At 37.8% G+C, this 15912-nt stretch overlaps 1 protein-coding gene across 1 annotated transcript; it reads right to left on the bottom strand.

The window, feature by feature from the left end:
* Positions 1 to 1097: 1097 nt before the first annotated feature.
* Positions 1098 to 3305, bottom strand: LOC142857031 (disintegrin and metalloproteinase domain-containing protein 26A-like). Its single transcript, XM_075984649.1, has one exon. It carries the CDS (start codon positions 3270 to 3272, stop codon positions 1098 to 1100), a length of 2175 nt encoding a protein of 724 aa, XP_075840764.1. The 5' UTR covers positions 3273 to 3305.
* Positions 3306 to 15912: the final 12607 nt, after the last annotated feature.

The following is a 15912-nucleotide window of genomic DNA, read 5'->3' on the forward strand; positions in this document are numbered from 1 at the left end:
TAATTGGCTCAGAGACCAGAATTCTAGGTGTGTGTTTCATAGTTGTGCTGACTCTCTAAAGCTGACAATGGCTTGGAGCTGGCTAGATTTATACTAATCTGACACAAAGTATAGTCATCTGAGCAGGAAACCTTGACCGAGAAAATGCCCCCCATAAGATCAAGCTGTAGACAGGTCTGCAGAATATTTTCTCATTTACTGATGAATGGAAATGTCCCTGCCCTTTTTTGGGTGGTGCCAATTCTGGGCTGTTGGTACTTGTTTGTATAAGAAAGCAGGCATCCAAAGCCACAAAGAAACCCTATCTCGAAAAACCAAAAAAAAAAAAAAAAAGCAGGCAGTACAAGACCGGAGGACTAAGCCAGTAAACAACACCCCTCCATGGCTTCTGCCTCAATTCCTGCCTCCAGGTTCCTGCCCCTTTAGAGTTCCTGTCCTGACCTCTTCAGATGATGGATAATGATAAGGAAATAAGAGTCAAATGAATCCTTTTTAAACCTGACTTGCTTTGGTAATGGTGTTTCATAATAGCAATAGTAACCTTAACTAGAACAGGACTGTTGGTGAGTTTTCAAACCCATGTTAACAATCATCTGCCGAATGAGGGCTAATGATACCATCCAGGTGAGAGCTGAGACACCAGCAACCATGCTGAGAACCTCAAACCACTTTCTCAACTTTCAGAACTCACTCTGGTTTTCCTAAGGGTAGATTCTAGCAGATAGGAATTGCCATGAAAAAACTGTATTTGGAGATTAGTTCTCTCTAAATGACAGAGCAGAATGAAAAGGGGAAGGGGTTTAGACCTGACAGAAAGCAAATGCAAAGAAATATATACAGAGGACCTTGGTTGAACCTATAATAATCACCAACAGATATTAATTCTATTAAAAATAAGGCAAATATTGATTATAATAAAGAAAAGTATAAGTGTGGTAGATTCTCCTTTTATTTGATGGTGAATTCTTTTGATATTCAAACAAGGAGGTCTCCAGGATTTCTGGTCTGGGAATTTTTACACACACAGTGATATTTCTATGTTCAGAAGTCAACAAACTAATACATGGTAGATTTTCGATAGAGTAAATATTTTGTTATTATTTCATTTGCTTGGTATTTTTGCTTTTGTCATCATTGCCAGGTTCAGTATTTGAGTATAACATTTCCTTGAAGTTATGGCGATATTTCTTTGTTATAATTAGGAAAATCAATGAAAATAAAACCAAAAAGAAAATCATTAAACCTAGTATGAGCATACCTATGTTGGACTTACGTTTCCTTGGAGGTGGTCCACTGTCTATACTACCTCCAAAGCCACTTAGTTGACAGTGTGGTGGTTCCCAGTTGACGTCACAATGGCAGTGATGTTTATTGTTACAGACTCCTTTCATATTGCATCGGGATGCTGAACAGTTACTTAACAAATAAGACTTATGGATGCACTTCCTGTTAACACATATAAGATCTTTACCACAACCTGTGCCATCTGTCACTGCTCCACTGTCTGCTAATGTCATTCCAAAATGATAGTCTATACTCCAGCAGTTGAAGTTATTGAAGTGAGTCCAATGCACTGTTTCATGGATTCTCCTACGTGGAATCTGTCTTACATTTTCACACTGAATTCGTCCACAGAGTACATCAGCATTATCGCATCTTCTGTAGTTAGAGCTATCGTTACCACAGTTACCAAAACGGTCACCCTGTTTGTTCATTTTCACGTAGCAATTCTTATTTGCACTCCTGGCTGTTTTGCCAAACAGCCTCTGACAGTGTTCTTCACGTTTAGGACATTTCATTTTATAGCAATAACCATCACCTTTGCAAGGACTCCCATCTTTCTTGTATACGTCTTCTGGACACTCAGCGGAATTCCCATTGCACCACTCTGGAAGGTCACATTCATTTTTCGATCTTCTACACACTGTTCCTGGTGGTTTGAACTTGCAGTCTTTGCAGCAAAGCCCTTGAGCACATTCAGCATTTGGTTTGAACACACAGTCTTCACTACAGCATGGATCATGTAGACAGGATGCCAAGGACCCACAGTCACACTGCTCTCCTTCCTCAACCACATTATTCCCACACAAGGTGAGGTTGATGGTCACGACTATATCTGGATCATTATTCAAACAATTTCTCCTGGTAATCGTGGAATACATCTGATTATAACTGCAGTTGCTGAACCTAGGGGAATTAGATTTTGCTGGGGCCATTATACATTTTGATAACCCACATGTACAGTATTTCTCATCATGATTCATACCCAAATTATGACCCATCTCATGTGCTATAATAAATGACAGGTCTGATAATCTATCAGTCCAGAAACTGTTAACTGCACAATTAGTTCTTGTGCAAACTGTACCTACATAAGCTCGCCCTAAAGTTCCACCATAACCTTGCCTGGGTAAAAGATGTGCAAGATCATGCCTAATACGATTGTGAAAGTGTCTATTCTTCCAATTGCAGAAATCACTTAGGACTTGGCCTATACCTCGTGTTACATTGACTTCGTTTATTTGGGTCCAAACTTGCAGTGTAGTTATAATCACACTAATATCTATTTGAAGATAATAAGCATTTAGTCCGTTGACGATTTCAAACGTTTCTAGCATGCAGGTTGTGACATTATTTGCTCTATAAACATATTGTTGATTATCTATCACCACAAAATATTCAAGATACTTGTGATGGGTCCACCAATTCTCATATTGGCTTTGCATAAGTATGGAGTCTTTGCTTTCTTGAATCTTCATTTGTAGCGCTATGTCTTCATCCGTTAACCCGCATCTCATAGAATGTAATTCTGAGTCCTCCCTGTCTATTTTGTATATGAGATGTTCAAATGTGGAAGTCAGATTCTTTGGCATGATTTCATATGCTGTGCCATTTATCTCTAGTATGCCTTGCAAACTCCCTAAACAGGTGTTAATAATGACGGTGGAATCTGGGTCTCCATCTACATGGCCGTGGTAGTAGCAGTCAGTCCGCACAAAAGGCTGCTCTCCACGGAGATCACCTTGGTCAGTGTAAGTGAGCAGTAAGAAGTTTCTGGATATAAAGTATTTCGTGCGTTTCATGGTGATAACGTGTCTCTCTCCTCCAAAGCGCAGGCCATATGACAGCCACCCTAGAGAACTCTTATGTCTCCCAGTATCAGTGACCCTCACGGGTATCACTACTTCAGGAGGTCTACTGTACTTAGCATGTACAGTTGGTGACCATGCAGGAAGAAATTGCAGCATCCACAGGCAGAACTGAAGGACCATAATCTTATCATGGACTAGGACTTCATCCACAGTCACTATGTTCTATTGGAGAACAAAGGAGGAACAGGAGAAAACCCTGCTCTCCTAGTCCTCAGTTGGTCTGGTTGTGTGCAGCATTGGCCCTTTGTGGTATGTCTTCTGGCAGAGTTGATCCATCAGACCAGCAGGACTAAAAGAAACAGAAAAGAAGGGCAGCCACAGCTGTATGTAAATCAGGATAAAGTCAATAGAGAACAATGGAGTAGAGAACTTGCTAAAATCAATTAGTCTTTGTTCTAAGGTCTTTCAACATTTGCTTGGATTTTTTTCTTTAATTGTGGTAGAATACACTTTGCCCTTGTACAAATATGTTTCTAATACTCTCCTAGCGCTTAGTAATATACTCACAATTTTGAATAACTTGCTCTCATTTTCACATTGTTTCTGAATGTTCTAATTTTTAACCTTTCCTCAACAACAACTGTGGATTTCCTTAGCTGAACAAATAAGATTGTCTTTGCTTTCATATATATATATATATATATATATATATATATATATATATATATATATATATATACATGCCTTCTTTCAACACTGTCCTGCTCATTAAGTACATTTGTAAGCTCCTTTCCTTCCGTGCTTTGTCATTCCTGTGGGTGGCAGACACTTCTCTCAGGTTAAAGTTACTCTCATTTGTATTTTCCATTTTTAAAAATATTTTTTACACATGAGTGTGTACAAAAGTGTGAATAAGAATCCCGTGTGCATGCCAAAAATGTTTGTACAGCACAGTTCATCCTGGCTAGTGAGACCTCAGAAAATATTTATCTTCTTTGTGCAGTTCATTCTAATGTTTAGTATTTTTTTTATTGGCTCATTATTTGCTTGCTTGTATTTATTTAACCATGTGTGTATATATGAATATGTGTTGTGTGTTTGTGTGTGCATGTGTGTCTGTGCTTATAGAAGCTGAGAACTGGCCCTGGATATTATTCCTAGGGCCTTATCCATCTTGACTTTTGACACAGTGTTGATCACAGATATGGTACTCATTACAGAGGGAAGAATGACTGGCCAGAGAGCCTTAGCAGCTTGCATGTTTCTGCCTCCTCATTGTTGGCACTGCAAGCAGAGATCACTGACCTGCCTTTTTATATAGGCTTCAGGGCTTCATTCTCATGCCTATATGCTCTTGGGTCATTGATTTTGCCAAATATGCAATCTCTCTTCTCAAGGACCATCATCTTTAGTATATGGTTATTTTGAAAATTTAGTTAAGAAACAATATGTATGAACATAGAGTGCTAAGAGCCTATGTAAGTAAAAGCATCCATAAAAGACATTTAAGGACAGTATCATGAAACCATGATTAAAACACTGACATGTTGGTCACTACCCAAAAATGCTTTGATTTTTATTTGATAATTATTATAGAAAATGTATTTCTCGTGTAGAGAAAAGAGTTATATATTAAAAATGCACAATTGTTGTGGTTGTACCAAGAAAAATACATCAGAATTAATGACTAAAACTATAATTGTAGGCAGGTCAAGAAACAAAACTTATAGAAAAAGTGAGCAAGCTGAATCTTGCATTTATTAAATTACTGTTTTAAATATTCTAATATCCAGAACTCTAAAAAATGATACAATTTTTCCTTCAAAATTTGGTACAGCAATAACAATCTAGATTTTATGTTATCTTCTTTTTCTTCCCTGAGCCTCAAATCGTCACTAGCTAAGCAATTTATTACCATAGCTCTATAATTTAAGATGTATTAATCACACTAAAAACTCTAGAATCTTTATAATGAAGTAGAAGAAAGTTGAAAATATCTAAAGGACATTCCATATCCAATTATGAATAGTTGCCTAGAAATTATGGGAGGTATGCATTCACCTCTTAAATATTTGTGCTTCTGTCCCTTGAAAAATCTTCTGAAGTCTCACCATCCAGTGAAGTGATGCCCGTGTTCCTTCCCGGTTATGGTCTTTTTCACAAAACATTTAAAAAACCCATCTTAGGAACAAAGGTTTTTGTTTGAGAATGAACAAGGGAACATACATCCATTATTTGTTAGAGTAAGTTCTAGATTCACGAACCTAGCAACAGCAGTCTCTCATTTAACAGAACCTGGCAACTGATGAGATTCTTCCCAACAGTTCCTCATCCACTTCAACCAAGGTTATTTGGATTTTCTCTTCCACATCAGTTTCACTTCCTTAACATCATTTGTTATGGTCCAGTATCTCCAGGGTGAGTAAACTCCCTTTCCTAACTTACAGGTTTTCCCACACTCTGTAAAATCAGCTGAACACTCCTATTTTTGTTCATATTGTGATCATGTTTCCATTTATTTACTCTAACAAGGAATATTCAAAGCACAACAAATTCTAGAAAATAATTCCACTCCTTTGAAAAACGCTCCTAGGAAAAGAGTGTCTGCTATAAGTTGTTCTATGGTCAATGAGTATTTAAGATACATAAACCACCTCACATGTGGATTTATTATCTATTTTATACAACAGTTATTAAACTAACACCTGAAATTAATTTAGGAGGAATGAAGAACAGTGTACAGTAAATTTCTATAGCAGTGAACCAGCTGTTAATTGATAAAACATCAATCTGAGAGCCATGCACTTCATATTAAATGAGGGAAAATGGGGAACATGTTTATTTGCTAATTAAGGTTAATATTTGGTGGACAATTTTTCTGATGTGTTCTTGTATTTGAGTTACACTATCTACACTGTGCACCTCTTTGGATTTTTACATCTTTTTAATCTAGACATCCTAATAACTTGTTTCTCAGCAGCACAAATTTGATCTGCTGTTTTCTGCTCTTGGATATATTTCTATGATATTCATAATTAGTAATACAAACTAACTGCATTAAATAACATAAATGTATTGCCTGGCATATTTGGAGTACAGAAACTCGATAACATGATGTCTTCATAACCACCCTTCCTTGCTGCTAAGGAATGATAACTTCAGCAGGCTTCTTCCTTCTGGTGGTTCTCTGAGGAGAGAATCATTGTGCTCTTTGTTACCTTCCATGGTATATGTGCCAATTTGACTTCAGTTAATGCACTGTGAGTTATAGCATAAAATATGGTTACAATGTTAAAATAACTTTTACAGCAAAAGTTGTACATGATAAAATGTCATTTTTATCATTATTGATTCAGCAACTGTTGCACGTTTAGGCTGTATCTAATTGCTGGCTACTATGAATAGAGTAACAGAAACTTGTATGAGCAGGTATCTCTGTAGGAAGATGTAGAGCCCTTTGGCTATCTGTCCAGGAGTGGCATAGAGAGATATTGTACTAATTGATCCTCAGATGATGAGAAACATCAGCTTATTTAGTGCTTAGACTGTTTTCTTAGATTGCTCCTGCTGGGAAAACATGCCGTGACCAAGGCAACTTGATGAGAAAAGGTTTATTTCTGCTTACAGACTTAAATCACAGTCCATCACGGAGGGAAGTCGGGAAAAGAACTGCCATGGGGTAAGAAGCTGGAGGCAGGAATTGAAGCAGCAACCATGGAAGAGTGCTATTTAGAGGCTTGCATCTCATTGCTGGTTCACCCTAAGTTCTTTCTTACAGCATGAAGGACCACCACCTGTCAGGTCGGAGTGCCCAGGTGAATTGTGCCTCTCTACATCAATTGTCAATCATCCCCATGATTTAAAAATTATCTGCACAACAAAGGAAGGCATCATTTAAGCAAGAGACATCGACAGATAGGCCAAAACTCTTTTCCCATTGTATAGCTGGCAAATCAATAAAAACACTGAGCATCCAGAAAATGAATCTGCCAAGTAAAAATGGGGTAGAGGACTAAAAACAGAATTCTCAAAAGATGAAACAAAACTGGTTGTGAAACTTAAGCCCTATGACGACCCCATGCAAATGAGGTCTACTTTGACAATTTGTCTTACTAATATCAGTATGGCCAAGTTCAATAAAGCAGCAGCAGAACGTGCTAGGGAGGGTTATGGGTAAATTGTAGCTCTTATTCACTACTGGTTGGGGCACAAACTGATGCATTATGGAAATCAGTATGAAGGGTTCTCAAACCCAAGAATGATGAACTGTAAGATCCAGCTATATCATGTTTATCAAATGTCAGCATCTACCCAAAGCACAAGGCAAGGCATCTTTCTACAGAGATATCTGATCATCCATGTCTGTTTATGATCTATTCATAATAGCCAGAAAGTATGAAAAACCTACATGTCCTCCCAGTGACGAGTAGATGATGAAAATATGATATATTTCTGTATATAATACTTTTCAGCTACTAAGAAATTGAAAATTTGAAATTTTCAAATAAATATTTGGATCTAGAGACAATAATCCTTATTGAAGTAACACAGATTCAGCAAAACAAACATTGTATGTTTCTTCTTACTTGTAGATGGTAGTATTAAGCTTCACAGTGTTAGTTTTATTTAGACTATTCACATAGGTCAGATAGTAAGGGCTCAGTCAGGAGGATGAGGGGATCTTCCAAGGATTGGGGAATAGAACATATTCTTATAAAAGGATAAAGATGAATTCTCAAGGGACAGAATAATTAGGGTGAGTGATGGGAGGCCAGGGTATGGGAGGAATATGGGAAGGGATAACTAATAATAAAGGCCTTTGAAAAATTCACCTAGAAACCAGCTATAGACATGTCCTAAATTTGTACAAACAGAAATGGAATTTAAGTGGAGTTTCCATATAATTAGGAATGGAATGGCTGAAATACACATCTTATTTTTCCAAATTACACTCCCAGCACCAAGAAAGGCTTATGTCTTTGTGAATTATTGTCTATAAACCTCTCCCTCATCCTGTATTATAGGCTATTGTTTGTTATTGTCAGATATTAAAATGCCTATACTAGCTTGATTCTTAGATCCACTGGGTTGGAGTAGTTTTTTTTTCCATCCTTTTACCCTAAGGTGATTTCTATCCTCGATGTGAAGGTGTGTTTCTTGGAAGTAATAGAAGGAAGAATCTTGTTTTCACATCTATTGTTTCAGTGTGTGTCATTTTACTGGGGGAATTGGGACCTTTGCCAGTGAGACCTGTCTAAGGAGCACCGCTTGTTGATTCCTATTATTTTGCGGTTGTCGTGTATGTGTGTATTTCTCTCTTCTGACTTAACGAACTGGGGCTATTTATTTCCTATTGGATGTGGTTTACCTCTTTAAGAAGGAGTTTTCTCTCCAGTTCGGTTTATACATAGATATTGTTTAAATTTGTTTGGTTTTATCATAGAATCCTTTATTTTCTCCATCTACTGTGATTGGAAGTTTTTGTGGGAATAGCAATCTGGACTAGTGTCTGTAATCCCTTAGAGTTTGTAGAAGAGATTTTAAGTCAAAGAGAAATTGTAGTACTAGACTGGGTAGGTACAATGTGTAAAGCCTAATTCTCCATAATAGGAAAGCCCAGAAGATATGCCCTCCACTACTCCTATAAGATAAAAATGTGAAAAGGGGAAACATGCACATTTGAAGAGTCTTGTGGTCAATCCTCACCCCCATGCCAGACCTTAGGATTTGAGACTCTGCACAGGTGAATGAATTGAATGCAATGGGTTTACTTGGGCCCCAGGTAGCAGGGAGAAGGCAGAAGCACTGAGTTGCCAAAGGCAAGGTGATAGTAGTTATTTTAATTGGTAGTATTGACACAGCAACACTCATAATAACTTAACCATAATGGTCATCACAGGCAAAGTAAATTTTATGGTGGCATGATTTGTATGGACCTTTGGTACTGGCTAATCAAGCATGGTGTTCCTAGGCCTGAGATAGATAGGAAGGCTGCTGAATTTTTGTTTGAACTATATAAGCAGAAAAATTTTAAACAAATAGAGAAAGTGTACATTGGATCGTAGCAAAAGGGAATCTTGGCTCAGGAACACATCTCTACCCTTGAGCCAGTTTGTAGACTCAGAACCTCTTGAATAAAGGACTGGCCAGATTCTCCCAAGGAAGGACCTGGAAAAGATACCTAAAAGTTTTACTGTTAGCCTTTCTCTAGTCCTTCCCTAGAGGAAGCTATGACCTTTCACAAAGGTTACTGTAAACTATTGACATGCACAAAACTCAAGTTGCAAAGGATAAAAGACTTCAACATAAAGTCACCCACACTGAACCTCATAGAGAAGCAAGTGGGAAGTACACATGAATGCATTGGCACAGGAGACCACTTCCTTAATATAACCCCAGTAGCACAGACACTGAGAGAAACAATTAATAAATGGAACCTCCTGAAACTGAAAACCTTTTGTAAAGCAAAGGAAATAGTCAACAAGACAAAACAACAACATACAGAATGGGAAAAGTTCTTTACCAAACCTACATTGCACAGAGGGCTGATCTCCAAAATATACAAAGAACTCAAGAAATTGAGCTAATAATCCAATTTAAAAAATGGGTACAGATTTAAACAGAGAACTCTCACAGAAGAATCTAAAATGACTGAAAGACACTTAAGGAAATGCTCAACACCCTTAGCCATCAGAGAAAGGCAAATCAAAACAACTCTGAGATTCCATCTTACACCTATAAGACTGGCCATAATCAAAAACACTGATGACAACTTATCCTGTTGAGGATGTGGGGTAAAGGGAACACTCTTCAATTGCTAGTGAGAGTTTAAACTGGTATAGCCATTTTGGAAATCAGTATGGCAATTTCTCAGAAAATTACGAAACAACCTTCCTCAAGACCCAGCAATACCACTTTTGGATATATACCCAATGGATGCTCAATTTTACCATAAGAACATGTGCTCATCTATGTTCATATCAACATTATTTGTCATAGCCAGAACCTGGAAACAACCTAAATGCCCTTCAACTGAAGAATGGATAAAGAAGCCGGGCGGTGGTGGCGCACGCCTTTAATCCCAGCACTCGGGAGGCAGAGGCAGGCGGATCTCTGTGAGTTCGAGACCAGCCTGGTCTACAAGAGTTAGTTTCAGGACAGGCTCCAAAACCACAGAGAAACCCTGTCTCGAAAAACCACAAAAAAAAAAAAGAATGGATAAAGATGTTGTACAATGGAGTACTACACAGTGGAAAAAATAATGACATCTTGAAATTTGCAGGCAAATGGCTAGAATTAGAAAACATCACATTGTGTGGTAACTCAAACCCAGAAAGACAATTAAAATATGTGCTCACTCATAAGTTGCTTATAGACATAAAACAAAGAAAACCAGCCTACAAATCACAATCCTAGAGAACCTCGATAACAATGAATATCCTAAGAGAGACACACATGGATCTAATCTACATGGGAAGTAGAAAAAGACAAGATCTCTTGAGTAAATAGTGAGTGTGAGGACCATGGGAGAGGGTAGAAGGGGAGGGAGTAGAAAGGGAGGAGAGTGGAAAAAAAGATATAGCTCAATAAAAACAAAACACAAAAGTAAAAAATAAAACAAAAACCAAAAAAGTATGCCTTTCTTTACTTGAAATTATTCCCCAAGATTTCTACTGCAGTCATTAACAAAAACATCTTAATTCAACTGTACTAATCTTTCTGTCTAAATTCTTGCTACAGGTGGTGGTTGCATCATTAATCAGCTCCAGCAGCCATGTCTGTGAAAAGTCAATCACTATTACTGTAAGTACCAGCAACACTGTCCAGTGAGGGGCTAGAAATCCCCTGAGAGTTTTTATAAACTCCTAGATTATGAGTGATATGGTGCCTATGAGGTCAATATGCAGAACTATGCTTAATAACAACATGAGGTTCTCAGCACACATAGTTCTCAGGGCTCTTTCACTCCAAGGTTCATTCAAGCAGGTCCTAGGAGTTCTAAATCTGTTTGTTGTCCCCTTGCATGGCCCCAGACAGCAAGTGACTAGGAACCATTTTTGAGATTTCTTTCATAGGCATACACTTTCTTTTGTTGAGAACTGCGTTTCAGTCTCAGTCTCCCCATTTTAATTTTATTTATTCATTTTTTAAATTTCAATACATCCTGACCATGATTTCCCCTTCCTCCACTCCTCCTCTCAGTTCCTGCCTTCCTGACCCAGTTTTTGGTTCTTCATTTCTTGAGTTTGCTATATATTCTGGATATTAATGCTCTATCAGATATATAGCTGGAAAATATTCTCTCCCTATCTGTAGGCTTTCTCTTCTTCAAGTTAATTGTTCTCTAAGCTGTGCAAAAAAAGTTTCTTAGTTTTATGAAGTCCCACTTGTTAATGATTGGCCTTATTTCTTGGGTGAATGGAGAACTATTCATGAGGTTCGTTTGTACAGCTAGATCATTTAGGTTCTGCCTATTCTTTTTTCTCAGAAGCTTCAGTCTTCTGTAATTGCATCACACAAAATATAACTAGGACAAGCTCTCCTAGGCTTTGGATACATTTATAGTTATATTTTGTGTGATGCAATTACATTACTCTAATTTTATTTTTCTACATGTGGATTCTACTTTTTCCAGCACCATTTGTGGAAGATTTATTTTTCCAGCTTATGTTTTGGCATCTTTGTCAAATATTAAATGGCTGAAGTTACCTGTGCTCATGTTCGTGTCTTGGAATTTGTCTCACTGTTCTCCATGTCTGTTTTTATGCCAATACCGTATTGTTTTTATTGCTATGTCTCTGTAATATACTTTAAGGTCTGAATTGCAATCCTTCCAGCATTACTCTTTTGCTCAGGATTGTTAGGGTTATCCACGTCTCTTGTGGTTCCATATGAGGTTTAGTAGAACTTTCTCTACTTCTCTGAAGCATGATATGGGGATTTTGATTGAGATTCCACCAAATCTGTAAATAGCTTTTGGTAAAATGGTTATTATTGCAGTATTAACTTTACTAACGCCTGAACATGGAATGTATTTCCATATCCCATTTTCCTTCAGCACCCGCCTTCAGAAGTTTATAGTTTTCATTGTGGAGGCCTTTTTCTTCCTTGACTAGGTGTCAATGACCCAGCATTGACGAAATTCTTACCTTCCAGGGTAGGAATGTGAGGATTAGAATGAAGTCAAAGGATCAGAGATATGAGAAAGAAGAGGTAGAAAGAGAAAGCAGCATCGAGAGGGAAATTCAGTGAGTACTGAATTCCCAATCTGCGCTCATTTATTCTCCTCATGCTCATATAATTCACTCCAAAGGGGAGGGGAGAGACAATGGACTTCAGTAACATGATATAATGAATAGATTGAATTCTCCAACATTTGGACCAGGTAGAGTGTGTCTGTATCGAAAACATTAATTAACCACACCCTAGGTCAGAATCTCTTGTTTGTAGACACACCTGTTGTCATCAACTTTGGGAGAGCAATAATAATCAAAATCTCTACCTCCAGTCAATGTGAAACAGGCTCATATCTGTGGGCCCTCACGATTCCTCCTTTTTTATTCTATTTAACAAAGCCTGTGCTTCTGCTACAGGACAGATGACTGTGCCTACCTTGGGGGGTCTTTCCCCATTTTCCATCATTGGTACATACACATTCTGTCATGTACATCCTGTCTGATATTGCCTGGGAAGAAAAAGATCTTACCCATCTCTGACTATCAACCTCTGCTAAGAAAGGGTTAAGTGAGCATGCATCTTTAGGTGCTATGCATCTTTGAGTCAATTTTCTTTCAAGAGTGTTTACCACCAACTAGATAATCATCTGCAAGCAGATGATGCTTTGTAATATATATATACTCCTAAGGCTACAATATCTTCTATATTGTAATAAAGGAGTGGAGGATGACCAGAAGTGGGATTACCCTTTTAAATTGGTCTAACAGTTTTCAGCTACAACCAAAATCCAAATTTGTCTTATTACACATATCAAATCTAAGGACTTATCATGTCAATTTTTTTCTCAGACAAGCTGTAATTGTTTTCTAATCAGTAACATCTTCATAGTGAACTAAATCAATTAAAAATATTAACAGCTCAATACCATAATTCTAACATAGAAATTAACAATAAACACAATTTGTCAAGTGACAATTCTTTTAAATCCATTCTAATCAAAAGATTTCCGTGATGGGTGAGCTAAGATTCTTTTTTCTCACCTATTGTCCTGAGGCAGCAAGTGGCTATGCTGCCAGTGTGGGGTAGAGCGCATAATATTTACAAACTCTAAAATATTTCTGCCTTTGTTTCTGCTCCACCCCAGCTTCTCTGGCTATCAAAATACATCCAAGCAAGTGTACAAACAGTGGAATCCCATTTCCTAGTCCCATGTTTGCAATTATATACAATTTTACTCCCATATTTTATCCCTTACCTTTCTTCCTTTATTAATTTCTTATTGTATATTTTTGAGCACTCAATTGTCACCTCTGCACCTGCAGTGCAATATTCATTTCATGCAGTTCCTCACGTTATCCCTCTGTACCACTGACCCAGAGTCCATGCATTATCTGGCCTGCATCCTAAGCCTCACAGTGCAGGGCTATCTGCTGAAGAACAGCCTCTATGAAATTTCTACACTCCAGGGTAGGAGTAGGAGGATTAGACTTATTAAGCTAAAGGAACAGAGACATGAGAGAAATAAGAGGCAGAAAAACAAAAGAGCATCAGGAGGGAATTTAGTGAATACTGAGTTCTAAATCTGTCTCTGTTTATTTCCACATGCTTTTGTACTTCACTGCAAAAGGGGAGGGTGGATGCAACACACTTCAGTAGCATGATACAAGGAGCAGACTTGAATTCTCTGACCTTTGGTTGAGGTAGAGCGTATCCACCTCTATAGTGAAAATACTAATTAACCACACCCTAGGTTAAAAAACATACCTGTTTTTAACAACTTTAAAAGAACTAAAATAAGCTTGACCTCTCTGACCTTCAGTCAAGGTGGAATAGGCGAATATCTACAGGCCCTCATAATTAGGTTTATTCCTAGATGTTATATTTTCTTTAAGGCTAATGTGAAAGAAAGTGTCTGTTCCAGGAGCCATGGAGCATAGTCTCAGATCAGCATCTGACTACCTGTCCAGTGGGTTTCCTTGAGCAAGGAATCTGTGGAAACAGACTCTCACTTGGTAAGGAGGACTAGTCCATACAACAGTGTAGGAATTTTCAAAACTGATGCAACTTGCTGGCTCTCTTCTGTCTCATTGTGTTGGTGATTCTTTGGGCAGTTTTTAGTGTTGCTTTGTTAGTCACACAAGCAACAGCTGTAATTTCCCCTGGAAATTCGGTTCCTTTTCAAATACTTTCCCCTAAAATTCAGCAGCAGAGGGTTAAGGCTTCTCAAATCTTTTATTTGGAATTACTAACTTCAACATCCAATCCAGGTAATTTTTCTGACCCAAAGGAGGTAGTTAGGTACCTGTGAGAAAGCAACACTTGGAGCACTAACCACATCTCACAGTTCTATAGGGGAGAGTAGGGCATGCATGCACAGAAGAGGGAAAAGGCTTAGGGAATACACATAGTGCCAACTGTTGAGCGTTGAGTTCCTTGGACACCAAGCATAGAATCATTGGTAGGATCTGGTATGTTCCAATAGGAAAAAAATATAATGCAAAATATAGGATGGATAGCTCCATCTTTACCGTACATAAGAGCTTATATTGGTGGAAGAAGGAATAGCTATGATTTAGTGAAATGGGAAAAGAGTGCTTCACCAAAATCTGTTTTTTTTTTCCAGAGAGTTTCAAACAAGGAACCCTCTTGAAGGAAAAGAGAACTGTATAAAAACATATCTTGCCGACATGAAAGAATTTTCTTGGTTTGAGTATTGTTATCCTTAAAGCACTGAGCCCGTGTGTTTTCCTTCTTTTTTTTTTTTTTTTGGAACTGCAAGTAGCTGCCAGCTGACAAATCCCCAGGAAAGCAGAATATCCGACTTGATATCGAGTTAAGCCAGTGAAAACTCTATGTCTAGAAAATGGTTATGTAAGGTGAGGGAAGGAGTATTTGGGGAAGCATAAAGGGCTGCAATGTAGACTTTCAGAATAATCATGATGTATTTCTTAAATTAGGATGTATTTCTTAAAGTGAAAGATAGAAGGCAGTTCCTTGCCCAAAGGCCAGTTGTGCCAAGAAGAAAACAAACTCAAAGTGGAGTGTCCTCAGTGCTCAACACTTCTTGGGAATAAATCGGTGCTGACAGTAGCAGTCATGTCTCACATCAACAAAATCCTAAGTTATTTAAAGCCATGTTCTACAGCTCTTTGAAGTGTCCTATCTATGCAAAATACAGTCTTTATGTACCCAAAGAACCTAAGTAGTATGACTAAAAGCATAACAAATATAATGATTATTGACCTATAATACTTAATACCTGTATAACTTAATAATTAAGACTTCATATCAGATTATTAAACAATCTGTAAACAACTGTGCAGTAAAGGAGGACAATGACCTCAAAATGTAAACAATATATAAGTATCTTGATCAGAGGTAGAAATGTATAATTCAATATGATAAACATATCCTAAAATCATATCAATATACAAAATGTCTTAAACAGAGGTAGAAACAAGCATGTAGGGGACTGGAGAGATGGCTCAGCAGTTAAGAGCACTGCCTGCTCTTCCAGAGGTCCTGAGTTCAATTCCCAGCAACCACATGGTGGCTCACAACCACTATAATGAGATCTGGTGCCCTTATAGGCAGGATACTGTATAAATAAATAAACAAATCTAAAAAAAGAAACATGCATGTA

This window comes from Microtus pennsylvanicus, chromosome 9 (assembly GCF_037038515.1).
Source record: "Microtus pennsylvanicus isolate mMicPen1 chromosome 9, mMicPen1.hap1, whole genome shotgun sequence".
Classification (NCBI taxonomy): domain Eukaryota; kingdom Metazoa; phylum Chordata; class Mammalia; order Rodentia; family Cricetidae; genus Microtus; species Microtus pennsylvanicus.

Coding starts and splice junctions, on each gene's coding strand:
- LOC142857031 (XM_075984649.1), bottom strand. CDS start 3,272: ATGGTCCTTCAGTTCTGCCTGTGGATGCTGCAATTTCTTCCTGCATGG.